The sequence below is a fragment of the Protomyctophum parallelum genome (genome assembly GCF_964188405.1).
Source record: "Protomyctophum parallelum genome assembly, chromosome: 12".
In the NCBI taxonomy this organism is placed as follows: domain Eukaryota; kingdom Metazoa; phylum Chordata; class Actinopteri; order Myctophiformes; family Myctophidae; genus Protomyctophum; species Protomyctophum parallelum.
The window spans coordinates 20,086,930-20,110,109 of NC_139712.1; the positions used below are offsets into that span (position 1 = coordinate 20,086,930).

Sequence of the window (23,180 nt, forward strand, 5' to 3'; positions counted from 1 at the left end):
ATAGGGCTGAAGTGATTAATGTATGTTTTGTAACAATAATCCAAATCTACAAAGCAATTAACTAAAGTTTTCAAATAAATGTATAGTGGAGTTAAAGTCCAATATTTGGATCTGAGATGTAGTAGAGTAGAAGTAAAAGTACTGGAAATTTGGAAATACTCCAGTAAAGTACTCCAGTACTCCAGTAAACACCTCAAAATTAAGTAAAGGATAATGTCTGCCCAGGTGGTCATTGTCGGGAGATAATTCAACGAGGGGGTTTTAACCACCCTGAAGGTGAATTATACCCTGACAATGACCACCTATAGGCAGACATTATCCCGCTTATTACATAATACATAAAATACATAAATACATAAATGAATAATAGATATAGATATTTCCTTGCTTGCGGTAATTCAAGTGTATTTGGCGTCTGCCCAGCTGCAGCACTGTCGGAAAACAGGGAAGTGAATTGATCAAATAGAATCAATTTCCGGGTACTGCGCTGTCGTCTATTCCTCGCTCAAATGTTTTCAAAAACAAGAGAGCAATGTTTAGCTGTAAATGACAGTCTGTGTGTATTTACATGGCTGTCATGTTGGAAACAGTGGTAAAGCTGGGCACAGCAGGTGCTCCGAGGGTTTGTTATAGAGCGGAGCGGTCATTATCCAGAAATAACAGACCGCTGAATTCAGCGATTGACCAATGAGAATCAAACCATTCAGCCAAGCCATGTAATAAATGTACTTTCCACCACTGATGTGAAGAGTATGCCTTCCACTATGTGAATCATCTCACTGGTTCACCAGCAGAGGGCAAAAGTGAGCTATTTGTTTTGTTTTGTTTGTTTTTCTTAATGGTGGGAATGCGGATTGTAATCGGTTTGGGAAGGACGTTTTAGCTTGGAGATAAACACTCCTCCTGCATTATGTAACGAGCGTTGGCTTTTTGATGAAGCCAAGAAAGCTCTACGGCGATGAAAGAATTTCCGATTAAATTGGAACACAAAAAGCCAAAGTGGAGGATTCTTCATTTTCTTGAGTGATTTATTATGCTCTAGTTTTGTCATCTACTTAAAGTGATATAAAACATCAAACACAATCCTTTTTACAGTGTTCACATAACGTACATAACAGATTTATTTCAGTGGAAAATTAAATAATACACTCGTGGATATACTTTGAACGTGTTTTTTAAGCATAGTAACAAACTGATCCCCAAAAAAAGCTCCTTTTGAAGGATAAAAAATATCTATAAAAACGGCCGTTAAAAGGCAATAAATTAGCATTCTCAATAAAAAAAAATATATACTAGCTTTTGATTTCGCACTGAAGTGTAATCATGCACCAGTCTCCCATAATCATATACTCTTATTTCATATAATTTTTCCCAACATTCATTTCAAGTTATACAAACCACTAGGCAAATAGAAGTAATAAATAAATACCAATAAAAAGTCAAAATCAGCAGAAGTAGTACCAGTCACCAAAAACAAAATAAAGAGTATAGTTCCCGTCCCGAGCAGCGTTCTGTGCAATATTTGAATCTCATAAATAGTTGTGGAGTGTTTGAATCATATATATATATATATATATATATCTATCATGTCGGATGGAAACCTCATATGTCCGTTTTCAGGATTCTTTTTTTTTTCAATGGCAAAAGTAGCAGATCTACAAGCTCAAACTGCGTCGCTTCGTGCAGCATTTTAAGATTGTAGATCTGCTATGTTTGATGCTTCCGTAGGAGGCGCGTTAATTTACGTAGATAAGAGTTTTCCTAACAATATATATCTGCAGCATTAAATGAGCATTACATAATGTCTAACATAGGCTATTCATTAAGGTTGTTTCCCAGAAACAAAAAAATGGTCTATTCATACTCCAGTTTTAGGTGTGGTGGTCACCTTTTCATCTTAAGTGGTGGTTTTGATGGCGGCGTTGGCGGAGCTCATAGTCCATCACCGTGGCGGTGAGAGGGGGGGCCCTCTCTGTCTGGGCTGCCCCCCGGAGCGAGTCTCTGACTGAGTTCCGGTGGTGAGTAAAAACAGAGAGAGAGAAGGGCTGGGTTGGGGGAGAGCGCTGGTTTTCTCTTCACCAGCCGCTCAGTGACGTCACGTTGTAGGTTTTTTTTCACGGAAAACCGGAGTAGGAATAGGCCTTTAAAACAAAACTCCACTTCCAGTGTGATTGACAAGTGGAACGTCGACCCGTCCTCCACCAACGCTTGGTTCCAGTCCAGCTGTATACCTCGTATATTCCCGCTGCTCTTATTGGATCACACGTTGGCTCCTCCTCGCAGAGGCTCCGCCCCCTCCGCCTTCTCCCGCGGGGTTTCTCCGCTCCGCCGGCACCTGATGCAGCACAAGGCCACGCCCACCACCACGCCCACCAGCACCAGGAGGAGCAGGATGCCGCCAGCGATGGCGCCCACGGAGTACTCTGGAAGACAGACAGCGGAGAGCGGGTTATTTTCAAATCCTACTATAAATGCGCCACTTCTGTGTGTGTGTGTGTGTGTGTGTGCGCAGTACGGTTGTAATGCACATAACTCGAGAACCGTTTGCCCCACCGACTTCAACTTTGACACACGCGTTCCACACCCCCGCAGGGAGTGCAGTGCCCGGGCCTCGAGTCGGCGGCATAATACCGTTGTCCAGAAACACCACAAAAAAGGCTCTTCTGGTCAGGCTCTGTCAGTGGACCTATAACGAGGCCACGTCCCCTCACCTGTGAAATTTCCAGCCTCTAACCTCAGCCAATTGATTGCCCACACCTGCCAATTATTGATTACTTAACAAGTCCACTTTTCACAGTCAAGTTTCCACTCTTCGGACACAGGCGGGCGGATCTCCATATACAGTATGGGCACAAAAGGGACACAGATGGATAGTTAAAAGGGTGCTATGACAAGTTGACAAGGGTATTATTAGGTTCCCAAGTTGCATCGTTCTCAAGTAGGCCGGTGGCTGACGGGCACGTACAGGTCTAGTCCTTTTTGAGTGGTGCAACCACTCCAAGGAACAGCAATGTCAGTGACTCTGTGTGAAATTTAAGGTCTTCATTTGTCTTTAATTATGACCGAATCTGACTGTATGTATTGCATTTGTAGATGTTTTTAAGACTCGTGGGAAATTGAAAGCCATAATTATGTGTGTGTGAAAGTATGGATTAGACTGAAGAATGTGGTTGCACACATGCTGCTGACGAGTATAAACTTCACACACACACGAGTTCACAATCCACCAACCGCCCCCGCGCGCTCGGGAACTATTGCTGAGTAGCAAATATATTCATTTATCCAAACACAACTGTTGAGCCACCCATCTACGCCCCCGCTAAACTTCCTGTCGACCATTGAAAGAACTGCTGACCTCACTGTGATCCTGTGTGTGTGTGTGTGTGTGTGTGTGTGTGGTACTGTACTGTACGTGGCTACGTGCGTGCCTGTGAAAGAACCGCCCCAATTAAAACTACAGTATCATATCGTTGCTGTCGGGCCGAAACCTCTTAACTCCATATTTAAACTTTTTGTGTTCTTTCGGAAATGAATGCCATACTTATCGCGTATCGCACTACAGCGTCTCACAAAAGCATCAACAGTAGCAGATCCTTGCAAGCTTGAAATTCATCACTTCACGTTGCGTTTCGAGTTTGTAGATCTGCTCCTTTCTGTTGCTTTTTATATTTTGAATCCTGAAAAGTAACCGTTTGGGACTTTATATGAGGTATTCCCGCACTCGACAGAGAGGCAATATCTTATCACCTGGGACGAAATATTTGGGGCGAGGCAACGTTTTTCACCATGCAGAGCCCATCACAAAAGTGCTGAAAGTATCTCTGTCGCAACCTATAACCTCATTCCTCCATCCTCTCTCTCCCCTCCTTAGACATAAACCCAGCACTGGTTATCGTCAGCACACACACAGTAGGCTCCAGGTTTCCCTCCCTTCGCCCCCACTTTCTTTTGTAAAAGAGTTACGTACCCATTTAGGCCTGACGTCGAAATAAATAAATAAATCCTTCTAAATCCTCCAGTTTTATGAAATAAATATTTTCACATTTTTTTTCAAAAGATAGCAGACCTACAAGCTCGTAGCGCACCACTCGGTGGCGCGCTATGAGCTTGTAGATCTGATATTTTTCAATAGCTAAATTATAACGATGTTTAAAAACACCAAAAGGGGTTCCCGTCCAGAATGGGTTAAAGTCCTGAACAGGCTGTATGAAATATAAACCTATATAAAGGCAGGGACAGCGTTCAAAATGAATCTGATGCTCTGATTTAAAGCAGAAATCCTCCATGTTTTGCTTGCCTCGGAGAGTGTAATAATGGTAATCTTGAGCGGTCTATTGTACGGTAATGTTCAGAAAGGGATCTTTGATATCAAATGTCAAAGGAAGAGGTCCTATACACACACTGTGTGGAACTTGCAAAAAACTTTTATTAACCTGCATTAAGTGATTGTGACACTCGAACGTCATATATAGACGACTGTATCCTCTTACAGAAACAATATATACGGGCTGATGCGGTAAATAGATATTTGCTGACCAGTTGCAACGTCCATACTGGGGGAATCCCTCTGTTCTTTCCTCTAATAGCACAACATGGACTCAAGCAACACGGCGTCCACTTCCCCTTTAATGGAAACCCATGAGCTCTGCGTGAGGGAATTACTGTACTGTAAGTGTATTTTATTTTCGTTATCGTTGATTCATTTATTGTACCTTTGTATTTGTATTATTGTCCTGTTCTAAACCACTTTAACCCATTTTGACCTGAGGCCGATTAAAAAAACAGTTTTTCGAGAAAACCTCTGTTTCTATGAGTCAGTGGTTCTCAACCTTTTTAATGTCAAGGACCCTCCAAATTATATGTATTTGGCCGCAGACCCCCATCTGAACATGTGTTGTCCCAGACACCCCCCAACCCCCCCCCCCAGAAGCAAAGATTTGAGTTAAAAACGTTCACTGTGAAAGAATATAAAGATTTGCGACACATTTTCGAGATTTTTCAAAAATAGCAGACCTACAAGCTCGTAGTGCGGCACTCTGTGCCTCGCTATGAGCTTGTAGATCTGCTATTTTTCAATAGCTACAGTATAACATAATGATTGAAACACCAACAGGGGTTCCCGCCACAAAATGGATTAAACCTGAATTCCCTGTGTTTCGTGTGGTCATGTCGGGTGAACACTTCCCATACTCTTGCCTAAAGATTTCCCTAAAAAACAATGAAAATGTCTTACTTTCCAAGAAGGACGGGTTGTCTTTGTGGGTGCACTGGGGTCGGCTCTCGGCTCCCAGCTGCTTGTCGGCCCGGCGGCTGGGGATGTAGGCCTGCACCTGGAAGCAGTAGCTCTCTCCCCGGTCCAGACCCGTCAGCTCGATCTCGCTGGACTTGGAGACCTTCACTTTCTGCCAAAGGAGGACACACACACACACACACACAACGGTCAGTGGCGGCCTTATATATGTTTCAAAACGGGCCTAATAAATAGTAGTAGTAGTATAGTGTGTTGTTTGGTTGTAATAGTTCCCACTTCCCAGTGTGTGCACTCACTGCACTAGCAGCGCTGACAGTTGCGATTGCATCATAGCCTATGCTGCCTTCCAGTTATACACAAAAGCTGCAAGCTGCTTTTGTGTATTTTCTACTTGGCTGTGTATGCTGTTCATGCTTTGAAGTCCGATAATACACACAATTATTAATTATTAAAATGAAGTAATGAACGGGGCCTCCCGATCCTTAAGGCCGCACAGGTGTGATTTTTCTTATTGTGGTGGGTGGATGGATGGATAGAGTTTTTTTTTATTAAAGTGTCCTACATCAAAAGATGACCAGACAGGCTCTGACATGGAACCCCCAGGGGAAGAGAAACAGAGGTTGGCCCAAAAACACTGGCGGAGGGATCTCCAGGCAGACACCAAGAGGCTGGGAGGCACCTGGTCGCAGATAGAAAAGAACGCCAGTGACCGAGAACTCTGGAGGTCCCTTGTCGACGGCCTATACCCTGGAAAGGGTGTCAGGCGTAAGTAAAGTAAGTACATCAAAAGATGACCCATGACGTTGGCGTTCTATTTCCATCTTCCATGTTGGGAAAAACAAAAGCCTTCCCTCCAGGAACAGGAAAAGAAACATGGCTGTGCCCCGCACAGCTCTGTCTAAATGTTTACAAATGTCCTTCCTTCTCTGTGTCTAGAAAGGAATCTCTGCCTGCTTGAGAGGAAGCATCTCTCTCCTTTCTCTGAATAATAATAATCCTACTAACTAGGACATAAACTTTTCTAAGTACTCTTTGTTGCTGCCCTATGTGCCAGTCAGCGTAATGGGGATACTGGTATAGTATAAAATAAATAAATATCTAAGTACTCAAAGTCTCGTTATAATGATGTTCTAATCTAGCCTGATTATCAGACTGTAGCTTTCTTGAAGCTTTAGTCTGACATTGTCTCCTGTCTGAACGATTTCAAGGGGGAGGGGATTAGAATTTCCCTCAACCAATAGCCATCGTTGTTGTTTTGCCCTCCTTCCTCATGTGTGTTGCGCTGTGTGATGACGCTGAAAACGGGCCTCGGCACTGATTGGTTGTTCGTTAGACCCACCACCAATTCTCATTGGATAATACATTTTTGTACCGAAGAAATTATAGGTTCACAGTGCAACACCAGACCAAGAGATGCAGTCCACTCAGAGAGTGGGCGGGGTCTTTGGGCTGGATCCAGGCTAGTTTTAATCCATACCGCATAGCCCAAACATTTAGATTCTCGTAGAGGTTTTTTTTTTATTCTGACAAATCTCTCTACGAGAGTCTAAAACATAACCCCCCCCCTTTACCGTCGAAAGTTGAACGTTTGTGCCTCAAAATCACTCTTACCTTGTACAAATGCAAAATCTAAGCTGCTTTTAATGTTGCCCCACTTGTTTGTGAGGTGTACGGATTCAGATTTAACACGGAACATGCTTATTTTTCAATAAAAAAGGTATTTTAATCCACTCTGTTTCTGAATCCTCCATTGTAAATGCGGTAAACGGCAGAATATTGAATATTGCCCGCGCCCCTAGCGGCCAGGGTTCTCTTGCGCATTTACAATGGAGAGAAAAGCAAGATGGCCGCCAGATTCCGAGACAGAGTGGATTAAAATACCTTTTTTATTGAAAGATAAGCATGTTCCGTGTTTAATCTGAATCCGTACACCTCACAAACAAGTGGGGCAACATTAAAAGCAGCTTAGATTTTGCATTTGTACAAGGTAAGAGTGATTTTGAGGCACAAACGTTCGACGGTAAAGGGGGGGGTTATGTTTTAGACTCTCGTAGAGAGATTCGTCAGAATCGAAAAAAACCCTCTACGAGATTCTAAATGATTGGGCTACATACCGCATACCGTCATGATTCTCAACCTTTTCTAATTCAAGGACGGCCCAGTGGTAAAGATTTTCTTTTTCATTATCTCCGTCACCCCAATCTCACCTGGCCGCTGCTGTGCGCTCTCCTGTAGGTGACCTTGTACTGGAGGTCGTCGGCGAAGACGTCCCGTATGGTCAGCGGCCGGCCGTCTCTGAACAGCGCCGTCTGAGGGTCGCTGACGTACAGCGTGACGTTCCGCCGGTCGCCCTGCACGATCTTGAAGTCGCCGACGTCGCCGATGTCAGCTGGGTAAACAAACGGGGAATTAACGGAAGATGTTGTGAGTATAAGATGCTGCTATACTGGTGTTGCACAAGCTGCTTAGTTTTAATTAAAATTTTCAATGAAACAATTGTTTTGTGTTTTTGAATGCTTCGGTTGATATTGCACTACAATTTACATTTACAATCTAGGCATTTAGCAGACTCTTAATCCAGAGCGATTTACAGTAAGCGAGAACAACACATGGTAATACATCAAATACATAGAAATAGTAATCAAGGACCATATAACTAAGCAAGCGAATAACCTAACGTCAGTCTTAACAGTAGAATATCTGTACAATGAAACTATGATATATACTGTATACACTATAGAATGCTATGTCTACATGACATACTATCTAAATTACATAAGCTTAGCCTTTGCATATACGCCTGTGAGGTTGTCGAGGCTAGGGCAAGTGCTGTGGGCCAATGTTGAGTTTTCAGACTATGGTGGAAGATTGGGAGTGAGTCTGCAGTTCTGACTGTAATGGGAAGTTCATGTCATATAGGACTATGGAATGAACTTTACACTTCCACTTTATACTCTTATGCTGTTCCATCCACATTCTTGTTTTACTAATGTGTGGCTGCACTTGAACAATTTATTAAAGGTAATTGTTGTTTTCTCCCTAAATTAAAATAAAAAGGTTATGGGATCGGTACTCTGTGTGGACCGGTATCGGAGATCGGAAGGAAAACATAACGGGGACATCTTGTTGCCTTGTCATGCGTTTGTTTCTGCTTGCTTTGTGTTTGTGCGCTCATCCACAATCTGGCTTTAATCTCTTGTAATTCCACGCAGCAGCGAATGAGCGGTTGTGAAACAATGTCCTGGAATGTCAATGTGTCCTGGGCTGGGTATTTTTAGGCGTGAGAGAGAGAATGAAGAATGCATGGCGCTGTACCGTACGTCGTACAGGCACGTTTCGTGGTCCCAAGATGTAGCTGTGTGAGTGTGCAGTATCAACATTTTTGCTAGCCTTGAACTCACCTATGCTTTTTATGCAGGCATAGGCAACTCCCGGCAGGATCCGGGGAGAAACTATGCGCAGCTGCGCGACATGAGACTAATTACTTAGAGTGACAGAGAGAGAGAGGAGTGTGTGTGTGTATGTACATGTGTGCGTGTGTGTGTCAATTTAACAAAGGTGCAGGCGATCAGAAATCAACAGAGAGTGAGCAATGTTTGCCGAATTGAAGTGGACTCTGACCTTTTTTTTCTTCTCCCTGGAAATAAAAACGTCTGGGTTTCCGAGGCTACATTTTTGCGGGGGTGAGAGAGAGTGACACTCACTGTCTTTGTACGGGCAGAAGCGCGGCGAGCGGGTGTGCGGGAACTCGACGACGTCGGAGGTGACGCCCAGCGGGGGCTCCGACAGCACGTCGGCCGAATACGAGGCCTTCACGTCGGTCAGGTCGTTGGTCAGGTCGCACTCCGTCTCCCTCGTGCGGATGCAGAACTTGTTCTTCTCGCGGTTCTGGCCGGCCCTGGAAAGGAACGAAGATCAAGAGGACAATGTAAAAGCTATTAAATCTGCACTATGTAACTTTTCTCTTCTATCCCGGATTTGAACTCTGTCCAGAAGTTTTTTTTACCATTGAGCTAATAGAGCCTGCCTGCTTCCTTCGAGGGGATAAATTTAATCTGGACCGTCGGGTCAAAATGTGTGTCAGGTCCTGTGTCTAGGTGAGACGTTACCTTTGACACAAATCTAAATGTCTCGATGGAAGAGCAGGGAGAAAATAATAATAATAATATAATATTATTATATGCCAATTGTATGAATGATTGTGCATTAACATACACAATAATTGTATGATCTAATGATCATGAGATCATAGACACATTGGACAAAATTACATTTTATTAACGCATTCTGTACGGGAACCCCTTTTGGTGTTTTAACTATAAGCATTATGTTATACTTTAGCTATTGAAAAATAGCAGATCTACAAGCTCATAGCGCGCCAATCGGTGGCGCGCTACGAGCTTGTAGGTCTGCTATTTTTGAAAAATCGTGAAAATGCGGCACACATCTTTGATTCTTTCAGAATACATTTGTTTTATTTCGACGTCAGGCCTAGTGCCGCTTTAAGTTAATGGACAAAGAGCTATGAAACAGGTGCAATTAAGACAAACTGATGACAGTGGAGAACAAATAAATAGAGTCTGTACTGTATGGTAACTGGCTCCCAGTCAGTATAACGTATTAATGTTTAATTTTGTTCAAGTTAGGTGAAGCCCATAATTCTTCCTCTGTTGATTTGGTTTCTGTTAATATTTATCCAGGATGGTAATAATGGACGTGCTAAACCCAGTAAAACCCAGAAAGTATATCTGTGTCATTTTAGATTTTAACCACTTATAACTTACTTTGCCTATTCAAAAATAGCAGTATACAGTATACAAGCTCATGTCATGTCACTGCGTGCAAATGAGCTTGTAGATATGCTATTTTTGGAGAAAAAAAAAAGATTACCCAGATCTTTACACCCAGAGCAGCACTGATTATATAGCACGTTTTTCAGGATTTAGAAAGAAGATTATTTGTAGAATCTGGTCTCAAGTTTAAGGGCTATAAATGGAGTTGATGGTAGGCTACCTACAATCCATGAGCTAAACTGGACATGCCAGTAAAAGCTTTTAGTGTTAGTGGATGATCAATAAAGGGAGTCTCTCATCTCATCTCGTCACCCTCTGCTCTCATCTTGAGGATGAATGTCCCTCACAAGGTCACTACACTGCCTGGGTGGGCTGAGCTATGGTCTGGCTGATGAAATATTTCAATTAAGACGGCAAACAACATTTAATTGTAGATTGTTCACAATTACTCATCCTGATTCAATCTAAAATGACATCGATATGGTGGTGATTTTTTTTTTTTTAGATTGTTCACAATTACTCATATCCTAGGATGAGTTGAATCAGCTGATTCAATCTAAAATGACATCGATAATGGTGATTTAATAACTCACACAGAGAATTCCACCGTGTAGGAATATTCAGAGGAAGGTTTGGGTTCCCACGTTAGGCGCGTTTTGAAGTTGGTCGATTGCCAAGTGACATTCTGTGCCTTGGGAAACGAACCTGCAAAAAAATTGATTCCAACAATTAAACGTCAGACAAAAATGCAACGAGAGTGGAAGCTATTAGATCAAGAAATAGCTACAGTATAGGCCTACTGTGACTTCCAGATCTAATTAAGCTAATATCAAGGATTATGTAGTAGAAAGACCAACATTATTTGGAAAATGCACACGACCTTCCTTTAAAAGGCAGACAAATAATAGCTAGCTTTCTCAATGATTGATTGAAAAATGAAAACATTTGCAGAATGGGTAGGCTACAAAAACATGCTATAGGACCACGAGGGAAAAAGCAGAAAAAGCACTATATTACCGGTGAATAGGCCTATAAGACTTAATTGTTTACATAAGGGTCCCTTAAATCAACAACTCACCTGAAACTAAAGTTGTGAAGAAAAATGTATCGACAAAGAGTGCCAGAAAGGCCACCGTTAATACTCCACTTTTCAGCATTTTCTTTTTCTTTGGTATCTCCCTTTTTTCTCTCTATGAAATGGAAGAAATCCTGCAAGGTGTTGGGCGCGTCTGGAATGATTCAGGTAGTATATAGTTTGGTCACGATCCCAAGCGCGCAGCAGCAGCTCCTGTTGCACTGGACAAAATATAAATTACCAGTAGAATTAATACAGCGCGCTGTCCCACGTTAATATGGCTCCTGATGTTCAGGAGAAAAAAATAATAATGCCCCGCGGATTCTAGTCTACAGGTTGTAGCGGATCCTTGACCAGTTTGAACGCTCGGCTGTGATTTGAGTTGTTTCTGTTGCCTTGCCTGAACCTTTCTGATGCTCTGAGCTCTGAGCGTGTGAGTGAAAAGCGAACCGACTGCAGCCATATAACAGGATGTGTGCATCCAAATAAGGACTGTCTGGGGGTGGGGCCGTCCTCTAAAAGTGGGACGGGCCAGACAAAAAAGTGATGAGCTCATAAAAAGAGCTACTGTTACTACTATGGTATGTGTAGCCTAGTATTCTGTTCCACTGTACATGTCTCACACACGTCACCTGAATATCATTTGAGGTGACTTTTTTTTTTCTTTTTCCTTTTTTTTGCAATAACTATAGCTTACTAAAACCTAGTGGTGGAAAAAGTCTAATGATTTTGCATCAAGTAAAAGTATCAATAGGCCTACTGCAATTTAGAAATAATCTTTTAGAAATTATTCAAAATGTAGACTAGAATAAAATATATTACATAATAATAAAACATATTATTGGCATAAAATTTACATTAAGTACAAACAGTAGCCTAGAAAGTACTCATCATGCAGAATGTCCATTTCCCATGTCAGAATGGATTAAAAAATCTTCTGAAATTTGCCCTGCTAATTTTAAATGGCTTAATTGTATACAGTTAAGTATAGGGCTGAAGTGAGTAATTGTAGGTTTTGTAATAAAATCCAACTCTACAAAATGGTAATAATTGTAGTGGAGTAAAAGTACTTAAGTACAGTACTTGAGTATTAGTTACTTTCCACAAGCCTGGGTTCCAGCCTGAATCGCTGTGTTCCGTGAGAACGCGTCGATTTCCACCACTGCCTACGAACTTCTTTGTGCATGATTGCATGCATACTTGTGAAAGGGAGACATGGCGGAAGATGACGAGACAGTATGTTGACAGATAGTGGAAACAATAGGGTCAGTACAGTAGCAGACAGACAGATAGACAGACAGAGAGGCCAAATTATCCAACATTACACAACTACAGTAAAATGACTAATGCAGAAACACAGTAGTAAGAATAACCCCCTTGGCTTAATCCATTGAATTAGTGATGCAAATAGCCTGCATCCTTAGACTAAATTGAGAAAGGACGCAATCATGTCACGCTCCGCGGGGGATGCAATACTGTACTCGCTCGGTACTGTACTCTAACGTCGTTGAAGTAGGACTCATAAAATGTCCCTGGGACCCATTTAAAAGACCACCCCTGGGTGGTCCCATTACATTGAAAACGTATATATTTACATCACTGAATTATGATTATTAATGATTAATTTACATGCCATTATGGTCTATTCTTTCATTTCTTTTTCTTTTAGATTCTGTTCTAATAGAACTGATTGATTGATTGATTTCCCTTCGTTTGGTTATTCATCCAGGGGGGATAACTTTAAAGACTTGGAGAGACAAAAAAAATGAACTTTGGACAGTCAAATTCTCTGCACCAGATTATTGTCAATTATTGAAAACAGAATTGTTTAAAGTTTCAGTTTTATACAAAGACCTAGCTGTGCTGACATACTTGCCCCCAACACTTTTCCAGGGGGTCCCTGGCAAAAGCAGTGAATGTAACACAACAATACTTTTAACCTCTTTATCCAATGTGGCTTATATTCAAAAATAGCAGATCTACTAGCAGGATTCCAAATGTTAGTGAAAATGTGAACTTTACTATATTGCTTGACCTATACTGTACCTCAGCTAGCTTTTCCATAAGCAAAACTCTTCTCTTATCCTCTCCTCCCAAGGAAAAAAAATGTTTTGATATACTGTAACATGCCATTGTCTCTCCTATAGAGAATACAGTATTTACGCGTGCCGGCCCTGTTGGCTCAGACACTTGGCAGCCACCATGGTGAGTGGGTGAGCAGCGCACTGTATACGTACATTGGCATGTCAACCATCATTGGGGGGGAAAGGTACTACATTTCTTTACTTAACCCTAGAAAACTAAACATTGTTTTTTAGTCACACACCGTCTCTAAACTCGGGTATATTTTACAGCAATACAACTTACGGCAACTTGAGCTACTCTTCTTTAATATTTTGTCATGACTTTTCACAAAAAAAAAACAAAAAAAAATCGATATCATCATAGGGGGTCAAAATCTGTGAATATTACAGAGTCACTAGTAAACTAAAGACTTCAAATAATTACTCCTAAATTCTACTCCACTACATCTGAGATGGTCCGGTGTCATAGTAGAGAGAGTGAGTGAGCGTGCTCCATTGGCATGGCATGTGGTGCATTGGCTGACCACAGCAGCACACACACCACATTTAGGCCTTTCTACTTTCTAACTGACTGAGTGATGTAATGCTGCCGCTCGCAAATACCTCGTAGTAATAGTCCTCACACATCTGGAGAAGCTGACTCACACATTCTGCTAACTTCATTTAGGAGTCCGACAGTCAGTCCCCCCAATGTGTGTGGTGTGCGTCTCAGTCAGTATATGTGCCATTGAAGTGCATACTTCTACACATTGAATGAGCTAACTGTCTATAAATAGGCTGCCTTTCTTTCCGAGCAGCGTGTCTGCATATATACACAAGAACACAATGACTATACTGTATGTGACGTATAAGTTTAAGGACCACTTCACCACTTTTCAACCTATCTTCATAGAATAGGTCCTCACTAATAATCATGAAAAAATGGCACGATTTTCTACTCTGTCTGTGTCTCATAGGAGGGCTGTGGGCAGTTCAGAAAATGTCCTCCAGTGACATCATCGATGGGGAATACAAGCTAATAGAAACTGCAGGCTTAAAGTCCTGAAAAGCTGCAATGCGAAAATGGAAGCCATCGTTCTCACGATAATGAAAATCTAAACATTTTTGTAAAAAAAATCTTGTTTAAAACAAAATTTGCCTAATGATGATGTCACTGGAGGACGGTTTCTAAATTGCCCACAGCCCTCCTATGAGACACAGACTGACTAGAAAAACGTGCCATTTTATCATGATTATTAGTGAGGACCTATTATATGAAGATAGGTTGAAAAGTGGTGAAGTGGTCCTTTAAGCCGTGCAATGTGGAGGTGTCTTTACAGCCTTTGCCAAAGAAGGATGATAGTGGCAATTATGTCCTTTTTAAGCACACGCATGCACACACATATACACACACGCATACACACACACACACACACAACATTTGGTTGATTATTATGTGTATATGGATTTCCATGGCAACGTGTTTGTAACTAACTCCCTGGGGAATGGGATGACACCTCTATCCCTCCATAGAGACAGAGTGACTCTCATGTTTCCTAAATTCCTATATATATGGCAGCATGCTGGCATACCGGCGTCTTTGTCTCAGTCAGCAGGCTGTCATGCATGCACTCCGAGGCCAGGCCTCTCTCTCTCTCTCTCTCTCTCTCTCTCTCTCTCGCTCACCCGGCCCGTACAGCGCATATGCTAATTCGGGGGCTCACTAGTGGCTTTGATTCTATGAAGGAGGACTCATACTCACTGCCGGGAAATGCTGAATGCAAATCCAGTAGCAAGACAAATACGTTCCATTGAGCTAAAAAATAATAATAATAAAGAATGAAAACCCACGGAAGTGCTCGGAGACTCAGATCTGTCTCCGAGCACTTCCGTGCTTCGAAATTTTTCGTCTTTATTATTCAGATGGGTTTTCATTCTTTATTATTCAGATGGGTTTTCATTCTTTATTCAGATTCAGATCTGTCTCCAAGCACTTCCGTGGATTTTCATTCTTTATTATTATTGTTTTTTCGCTCAATGGAACGTATTTGTCTTGCTACTGGATTTGCATTCAGCATTTCCCGGCAGTGAGTATGAGTCCTCCTTCAGAATCAAAGCCACTAGTGAGCCCCGAATTAGCATACGCGCTGTACAGTTCCGGTTTAAGTGGATTATGTGTGGCGGAATTCTTTTTGTCTGAGTTTATCCAACCTTTGAGCCAGAATCTTGAAAGGAGAGCTGCTGTTGATGCCGTTAAATACTCAAACTAATGCACGTCTTTTGTTCCTTTGATTGGAGAATGTTGGAATGTGCATAGTATCAAATATCATTTCAAAAGTCTCATGACGTTTGTTTGTTGGGGCATTTGTGATTGAGCTCTGTTGATGGATGATGAAGAGGACAAGGCATGTCAAATTAAGGCCAGTTCTCAGAACTCCGCGTGGGGACATTTAAACGTTCTGTTTATCTTGTTTTGGGGTGGAAAAAACCTCCGTCTGAGACTGTTTGTACAATACATAACATGGGCCACTTCATTCCTCGACTCGACCATGCACATCATGCAGAAACGGCCTGTTAAATAATAACTTATTATACAACAGGTTACAGGTCGTTTCGAGGAAGCAATCTGATTGGTTGAAACAGCCTTCTAGACGTGGTTCAAACGAGCACCACTTGAGAAAGCCCGGAGGGGCGAAACGTTGTATTTAGGTTGAAATAAAAAAGACGGGGAGCAGAACTATATCGTGTGCGGACATTCCACTTTTTTCTTCATTCAAACGAGCACCACTCCACACCTAATCAAAACAAATAATTCAGCTGCTCCGTTTTCCCAGAGCGCAGCAAACTCGGTGGCTAGGCTATAGCTAGTTCCTTGGGACATTTGTGGTCCTAGTGACTACATCTGTCATAAAAAAATAATAATAATCTGCAATTTTCTTAGTTTTAAGGGTAACTGTTGAAACTTCAGTGATGCTTGCGGAACTCGACTACGTCTAGTTCCTGACCACATCACTGTCGTGGCAATAATCACGTTAAACCACACCTTCTCGTGTAATATTGCTTAATTAATTTGTGTTCCATCATGACATTGGAATTTAACCTGCTCATCAACATTATGGCATTCTCCTGCTATTTACCCTCTTCCACATGTCTACATTTGAGGACGTACATGGCAGTTGGCTAATACAAAAGTAATTTCTCACAGAAAGTGGCTTCTCAACCAGCATGATTTGGGCTCAGGTCCTGATTATGCTGAGAAAGCCCAGCTTGAATCTCCATTTCAGACGGGTAGTTGAACGCTCCACAGTACAGTACGTCCCACGTTTTCATTCAGCGTTGCGTTCTCCCCGTCTTCTCAGTCATTTCTCCCCTGTGAGGAAAACTCAACGAGGAGTTAAATGTGAGTCACAGCAGGTTGTGGTGAACCGCTCTTTAAGCGTTATAGACTCTAGGCCTCATCATAAACCCCACTGACCGTCCGTCGGAGGCAGTTTTTGCCTCGTAAAAGTGTCATGGAACATGTTTGTTGTTCTTCAAAGTGCTACTGAAATAGAGCCGTTGCCAGGGCAATCCTCAAAATGTTGTGAAACACGGGTCGTATCTGGCAAGACACACGAAAGGATGACTTTGTTGTACTCAGGGTGTCCATTCAGCAGTGGTGTAAAGTAAGTACATTTACTCAAGTACTGTACTTGAGTACAATTTTCTGGCACCTTTTACTTTAGTAAGTATTTCCGAGTATTGTCGTTTACTTCTATTCCACTACACGTATCTCATGAGGCAGATATTGTACTTTTACTCCACTACAAGTTTTTTAAAACCTATACTGACCGTATACGACTGACACCTATTTAGATGATTTGATTATTTGATATTATATTTGATATTATTATTACAAAACAACGCTACCCACTTCAGCCCTATGTAAATGTTAGCTATTTGAAAATAGCACAAGCTTTGAGCACAAGCTCAAAATGTGTCTCAGGCATCACGACATATTGTGAGCTTGTAGATCGGCTATTTTCAAAAGACCTTTATTAATTTGGAAATGAGACATTGTGTATATAATGAGTACTTTTACTTTTGGTATTTCAAGTACATTTTGATACCAATACTTATTTTACTTGTAACAGCGTATTTCTACATTGCAGTATTGATACTTTTACTTAAAGGACAACTTTAGTCTTTTTCAACCAAGGTTCATGTTTTAGGTTGTTATTAGAGAAAGTAAAATATGAGTGTTAAAAAATACATAAATGCTGCTTTCTTTCGTTTTAGGGATTTTAGCTGTTATTGACAGGGGGGCGGGGGCATTCGAGCATGGGGCTAAATATGTATTATTTATTTTACATAATTCTATAGCAATTTCTTTTTTTATCATTTACTATAGTCCTATACTATACCCCAAGAAATTACATCTGGCCACAAAAGTTCACAGGTTCTACTGGATATGAACGTAGCCTATACTGGGGGGAAGCCACACTGTAATAGGCTCAATATGTCAGTTTGACACATTCAGTAGATCCCGTGATCTTTTGTGGCCAGATGTAATTTCTTGGTCTAGTAGGACTATAGTAATTAATAAAAAAATGAATCGCTATAAAATGTTGTAAAGAAATACATATTTAGCCCCATGCTCTAATGCCCCCGCCCCCCTGTCAAAAACAGCTAAAAATATAGCTGCTATAGCAGCAATAAGGCGGGACCAAGGAGGGGGAGAGAGAGAGAGAGAGAGGGGTGGAGAGAGAGGGGGGGGGGGGGGGGGGTTGAGAGAGAGAGAGAGAGAGGGGGGGGGGTGGAGAGAGAGAGGGGGGGTGGAGAGAGAGAGAGACAGAGAGAGAGAGAGGGGGGTGGAGAGAGAGACGGAGAGAGAGAGAGGGGGGGGTGGAGAGAGAGAAGACAGAATACACTTATTACACTATTACACCACTATTACACTATTGCACTATTGCACTTATTACACTATTACACTTATTACACTATTACCCTACTATTACACTATTACACTATTACCCTACTATTACACTATTACACTTTTTACACTATTGCACTTATTACACTATTACACTACTATTACACTATTAGACTTATTACAATAATACACTATTACACTTATATTACACTATTACACTACTATTACACTAAATACACTTATTATACACTATTACAAATTTAGACGTAATTCCTAAAACAAAAGAAAGCAGCAAATGAAAAAAATGAACACTGATCTTTTACATTCTCTAATAACAACCTAAAACATGAACCTTGGTTGAAAAAAACTAAAGTTGTCCTTTAAGTAAAACGTGTGAATACTTTTTCCACCACTTCTGGCAACTTGTGGCAAGCAGTCTTTGCAGTTGGCGTGTCATTGCAGGAGCTTAGCTCAATTCATAGCAGAGCGATAAGACCATCATTTTCAACAACAACAATGTTTTATCTCTGGAGGGAAAGCGGGAGTCAACAGGCTTTTTTCCGGACTTGTTCATTCCTTAACCCATTTTGGAGTTCGGTAAAAAAAGGCTTCAAAATCCTTCATGATTCTATGTCAGTGGTGCTCAACCTTTTTCATGTGAAGGACCCCCAGAATTATCTCTATTGGGCCACGGATCCCCATCTCAAAATATTTTGTTCCAGGGACCCCCCAGAAGTCAATACAAATTAAAAATGTTCGCTCTGAATTATATATTCAAAGATTTGTGCCACATTTTCACGACTTTTCAAAAATAGCAGACCTACAAGCTTGTAGCGCGCCACTCGGTGGTGCGCTACGAGCTTGTAGACCTGCTTTTTTTCAATAGCTAAATTATAACATAACCACCAAAAGGCGTTTCCGCTCAAAATGGGTTAAACTCTACCTTGAACTGAGACAATTGTAACCAAGGTAACTCTTTTATTTGTCTAGATAAGTGGCCGCACGTAACAAAAGATTGCTACTTCCAGTAAATCCAGTAAAATTATTTTTTCCGGGATTTTTTTCCGGGACCCTTTGGCCACCTTGGCTGGTAATCCAGCATGACAGTGTCATGTTCAAGTCCCTATCCCGACAAACTTTATTGTGTGTCTTTCCCCAATCTCAATTCCCGTTTCCTGTCTACTTTATACTGTGATCTATCAATAAAGGCACAAAAAGCCTTTTGTTGATTCTGAGTCTGATTCTGATGTAATAAAGGCCATTTAACCATAGGCTACTCATGAAAACTGATTTGTATACACAATGCTTTTTTATTTATATTCATCCATGACATTTTGACCATGCTCATGCAACTGTGTGATTTTATATATACGTAGCTGCTGCTATTTTTAAGCATTTCCCTTATCCTCCCGTCCCGATTTGAACTGAACTTGAACTTCCTTTAACTGCAACATGAGAGCTTGCGCAAAGAAGCATGTCACCCATTCTTTGTACTCTGCATGAGACTGTGTGATGTGACAATAATGTTTGGTTTGATTTGATCTGAAATGAAATCCGAAAGATCTCACTTCTCTTGCATGCGGTCCATAGAGAGATCTTTGAATATGCAGCTTTTCCAAGTTTGGATCCAGAATTGTCATTGCTGGCCAGCATATAGCACTGGAATTGTGATTACGGTAATAGCATATTAGTTCAGTGCAGGGCAACAGGGATAAATGTTTGTATTGAATTATTTTATTATGGTTTGGCAATGAATTGGGATCCCATTGGGACTCCGAATCCCCCGTACATGAACGGAAGATCCAAAACAACTGGTGGTGTAGCTGGGGTGGTGGAGTGTGAGCATATAGCAGTGAGTAGTGCAATCTCCAGTTTACGTAGAGCGGTCTGAGAATGAAATGAGTGTGTGACACGGGAACCCGTTTTGGTGTTTTAACTAAGCATTATTTAGCTATTGAAAAATAGCAGATATACGAGCTTGTAGGTCTGCTATTCTGGAAAAATCGTGAAAATGTGGCACAAATCTTTAAATATATATGCTTTCAGAAGACCTTTTTATTTATTTCGACGTCAGGCCTAAACGGGCAGTGATTTAACACGCCTATAGTTCATTTTCAATGAGACCTGTAGTTTTTGCAACCACTCCAAGGAACAGCAATGTCTGTGTGTAGCCTACCTAACTATGTGGCCATGAGCATGAGAATGACTATTAGAACCAGTAGGGGCGCTGTTTGCCAGAAACAGAGAGAGATAGTGCTGCACGTGCTGCACTGTTGCCTGCTAATGAGAGAGAGAGAGAGAGAGGGGAGGGGGGGAGAGGGGAGTTGCACGCACCACTCAGTTCACACGGGTGTGACTTTTTCTGTACGCGCGGAGATGTCGAGGGGCAACAACGTAACAAGCGTATTTACGTGGGCGCGGTCCCGTGAAATTGTCGCATGCGTGTTCATTTCGTGCAAACGACCGTGACTCAGCAGACCATGGAATCTGTTTAGCTTCTTCTTTTTTTTACGCTTGCGTTGTTGCGCACCTCGATCTTGAGCAGACCTGTCTTTGGGCGCGTTCGGCTATGCGCACCGGGAATGTGGTCAGTTTGTTGAGTGTGGTGGGCGGTGACGTCACAGAGTGCGTTCAGTGTGCCTTATTTACGAACGACCAGTTACAACACACCATTCACACTGAGCAACCCTACCCTGAGGGTAGGGTTGCTCAGTGCGTGCACTCGGCACACCCGGCGCCCTATGATTCAGGTGACAACGTCTGCGTTCATCGCTGCCCGTTCGAAAGGACCTTTAGAGTTACTAAACGTGGAGCTGAGGCGGCCCAATGGATGTGAACAACTGCAACTGAGTTTCCTGTGCAACGCAGGACTTTAATCAGACCAGTGTGTGTCCAGTGCAGAAATCTCGTATGAATCTGATCTCAGGTCAGAATGGGTTAAGAAGGACTTTAATTTATGAAAACATATATGGAGATAAGAGGTTTCGCTGCCCGACATTACGTTTCCTGTAGTAGTTTCCTGAGGACACCAAAATACATGCTCAAACTTGCAGTGCAGAGTATTATCAGATTTTGATGCAAATTCCAACATAATATATCGCCAAAGGGTAGAATTCTCATTAACTTTTTATTAATCTTTCTCAGCAGAGCCTTCCCCTTATCCCCATTATCATTAGCTTAATGTTTGGGCCACTTATTGACACAGCCCCTGAGTGAGAAGTGTCACTTTTTTTCTTTTTTTTAATGTTTCTTTGTGGCTTTCGCCTTTATTTTATATATTTTATGGAGGGACAGACAGTAAGCTGACAGGAAATGGGGAGAGAGATGGGGGGGAAGACATGCAGTAAAGGCCGTCGGGATCGGAAGTTGAACCCGCGGCACATGCCAGACTGGATTTCCAGCCAAGGTGCCTGGACCACTGAGCCATGGCCCAGGCCAGAAGCGTCACTTTTTGACACAGTCCCTGACAAGGGTCACTGGCAGATAACTAGGTATTTCCCTCTATTCAAATTATTTCCCCTCTCTCCATGTCACATTTTGTCAAACTCTTTCACAACGGTGACATTAGTAGAAGTCAGGGTTATTATTTCCTCTAGCCATGAAGGCATATGCTTTCTTTTAAATCGGTGGCTTCTTTTTAGAAGTCCTCCATTGAAATGTTTTGTTAACGTCGTTTCCTTCCTCTTTCTTGGGGCTAATGTCTTTGTCATACTCGTTAGGTATAGGCTGTGACTGAACAGTGAACACACTTCCTGTTGCTCTATTGTTGGGTCTATATTTACAATACTCTGCTCTCAAACTTTCCTGTCCGTGACTCCCCAAAAATAATCATAATTTGAACTGGGAGGCACCCCAAAATAATAACATTTCTACTGGGGACCCTGCACAATTATCTGAACTGGGGACGCCGCAAAACTAAACGCAATTATCTGAAATGGGGACGCCCCTAGATAATTTGAACTATAGACCACACACACACACGTCAGACACACACGTCAGACACACACACACACACACACACACACACACACACACACACACACCCTGACAAGCACTTGAGTTCAAGTTTATTGGTCATTCAAATAAACACACCTTATACAATTTATTCAGTTGTTTGACGTGCTTTTTTTTAAAAGTGCAGGCAGAAGCCTCAGCTTATAATGCTGGCCCTTCTAATATTCAAATAACTAAGGAGGTATGAAAATACAACAAAACAAAACAAAACAAACAAACATGGACAGGCCTGGACAGAAGCGTGGGAGTGGGACAGTCCCCGGTGGCCTGTCCTGTTTCTTTTGGTTCCATCCCCCTCCCCTTTTTAAGTCCCTCAATCACGCACACACACACACACACACACACACACACACACACACACACACGCGCACACACACACACACACACACACACACTCACACACACACACACACACACACACACACACACACACACACACACAATTCCCTAATTAATTCAACATTGGTCTAATCAAGTTAATACTGGTTAAAGCTGCTATAAGCAATAATATGTCACATTTTTAATTACTTTCTTTATTTTGTATTACATTTTATTCAGACAGCCAGCAATCGGTAAAACGCTCCCAAAATATGTAGTCTCTGTGACACATCTAGGGGCCGCAATCTGGATTCAAAGATTTTCCTAGAAGCTTTGTAATTGGTCGATTTGCCTGTCTACTTCCTAATTGGTTAATCATTTCGACCAGGTTTCTTTTTCATGACAAATGACAAAGCTTCTAGGAACATTTTTGAATCAGATGACACACAGAGACAACATTCTTTTTTTTTACTCATTGCTGGCTGTCTGAATACCAAAATATATTGTCCTATGCCTTCTGCTTCTGAAAAGGCTAGAACACACCACTGGGTTTAGACATAATATAGAAGATTACTGAGGTTACGTTTAGGAAATACCACCAGGTGTAGACCATTCAGAGTTCGCCAGAATTGCGCCCACAGGGTGACTGTGTCTTGAGGCGAGCGTTCTGGTATACAAAGTTGCGTGTGTTTCACCGTCATTGCGTGAGAGTTGGCAGCTATGACTGTCTTAAGTAACGTTACACAACAACGAT

General features: G+C 41.8%; 1 protein-coding gene across 1 annotated transcript; it reads right to left on the reverse strand.

Annotated features, from left to right (window-relative positions):
- Positions 1 to 2,257: 2,257 nt before the first annotated feature.
- f3a (coagulation factor III, tissue factor a) lies at positions 2,258 to 11,557 on the reverse strand. The gene is made up of 6 exons (XM_083778014.1): positions 11,123 to 11,557; positions 10,638 to 10,749; positions 8,956 to 9,149; positions 7,459 to 7,640; positions 5,234 to 5,402; positions 2,258 to 2,423 (listed from the first exon to the last, which is right to left on the reverse strand). Exons 1-6 carry the CDS (start codon positions 11,199 to 11,201, stop codon positions 2,260 to 2,262), a joined length of 900 nt encoding a protein of 299 aa, XP_083634140.1. The 5' UTR covers positions 11,202 to 11,557; the 3' UTR covers positions 2,258 to 2,259.
- Between the last annotated feature and the right edge of the window lie 11,623 nt (positions 11,558 to 23,180).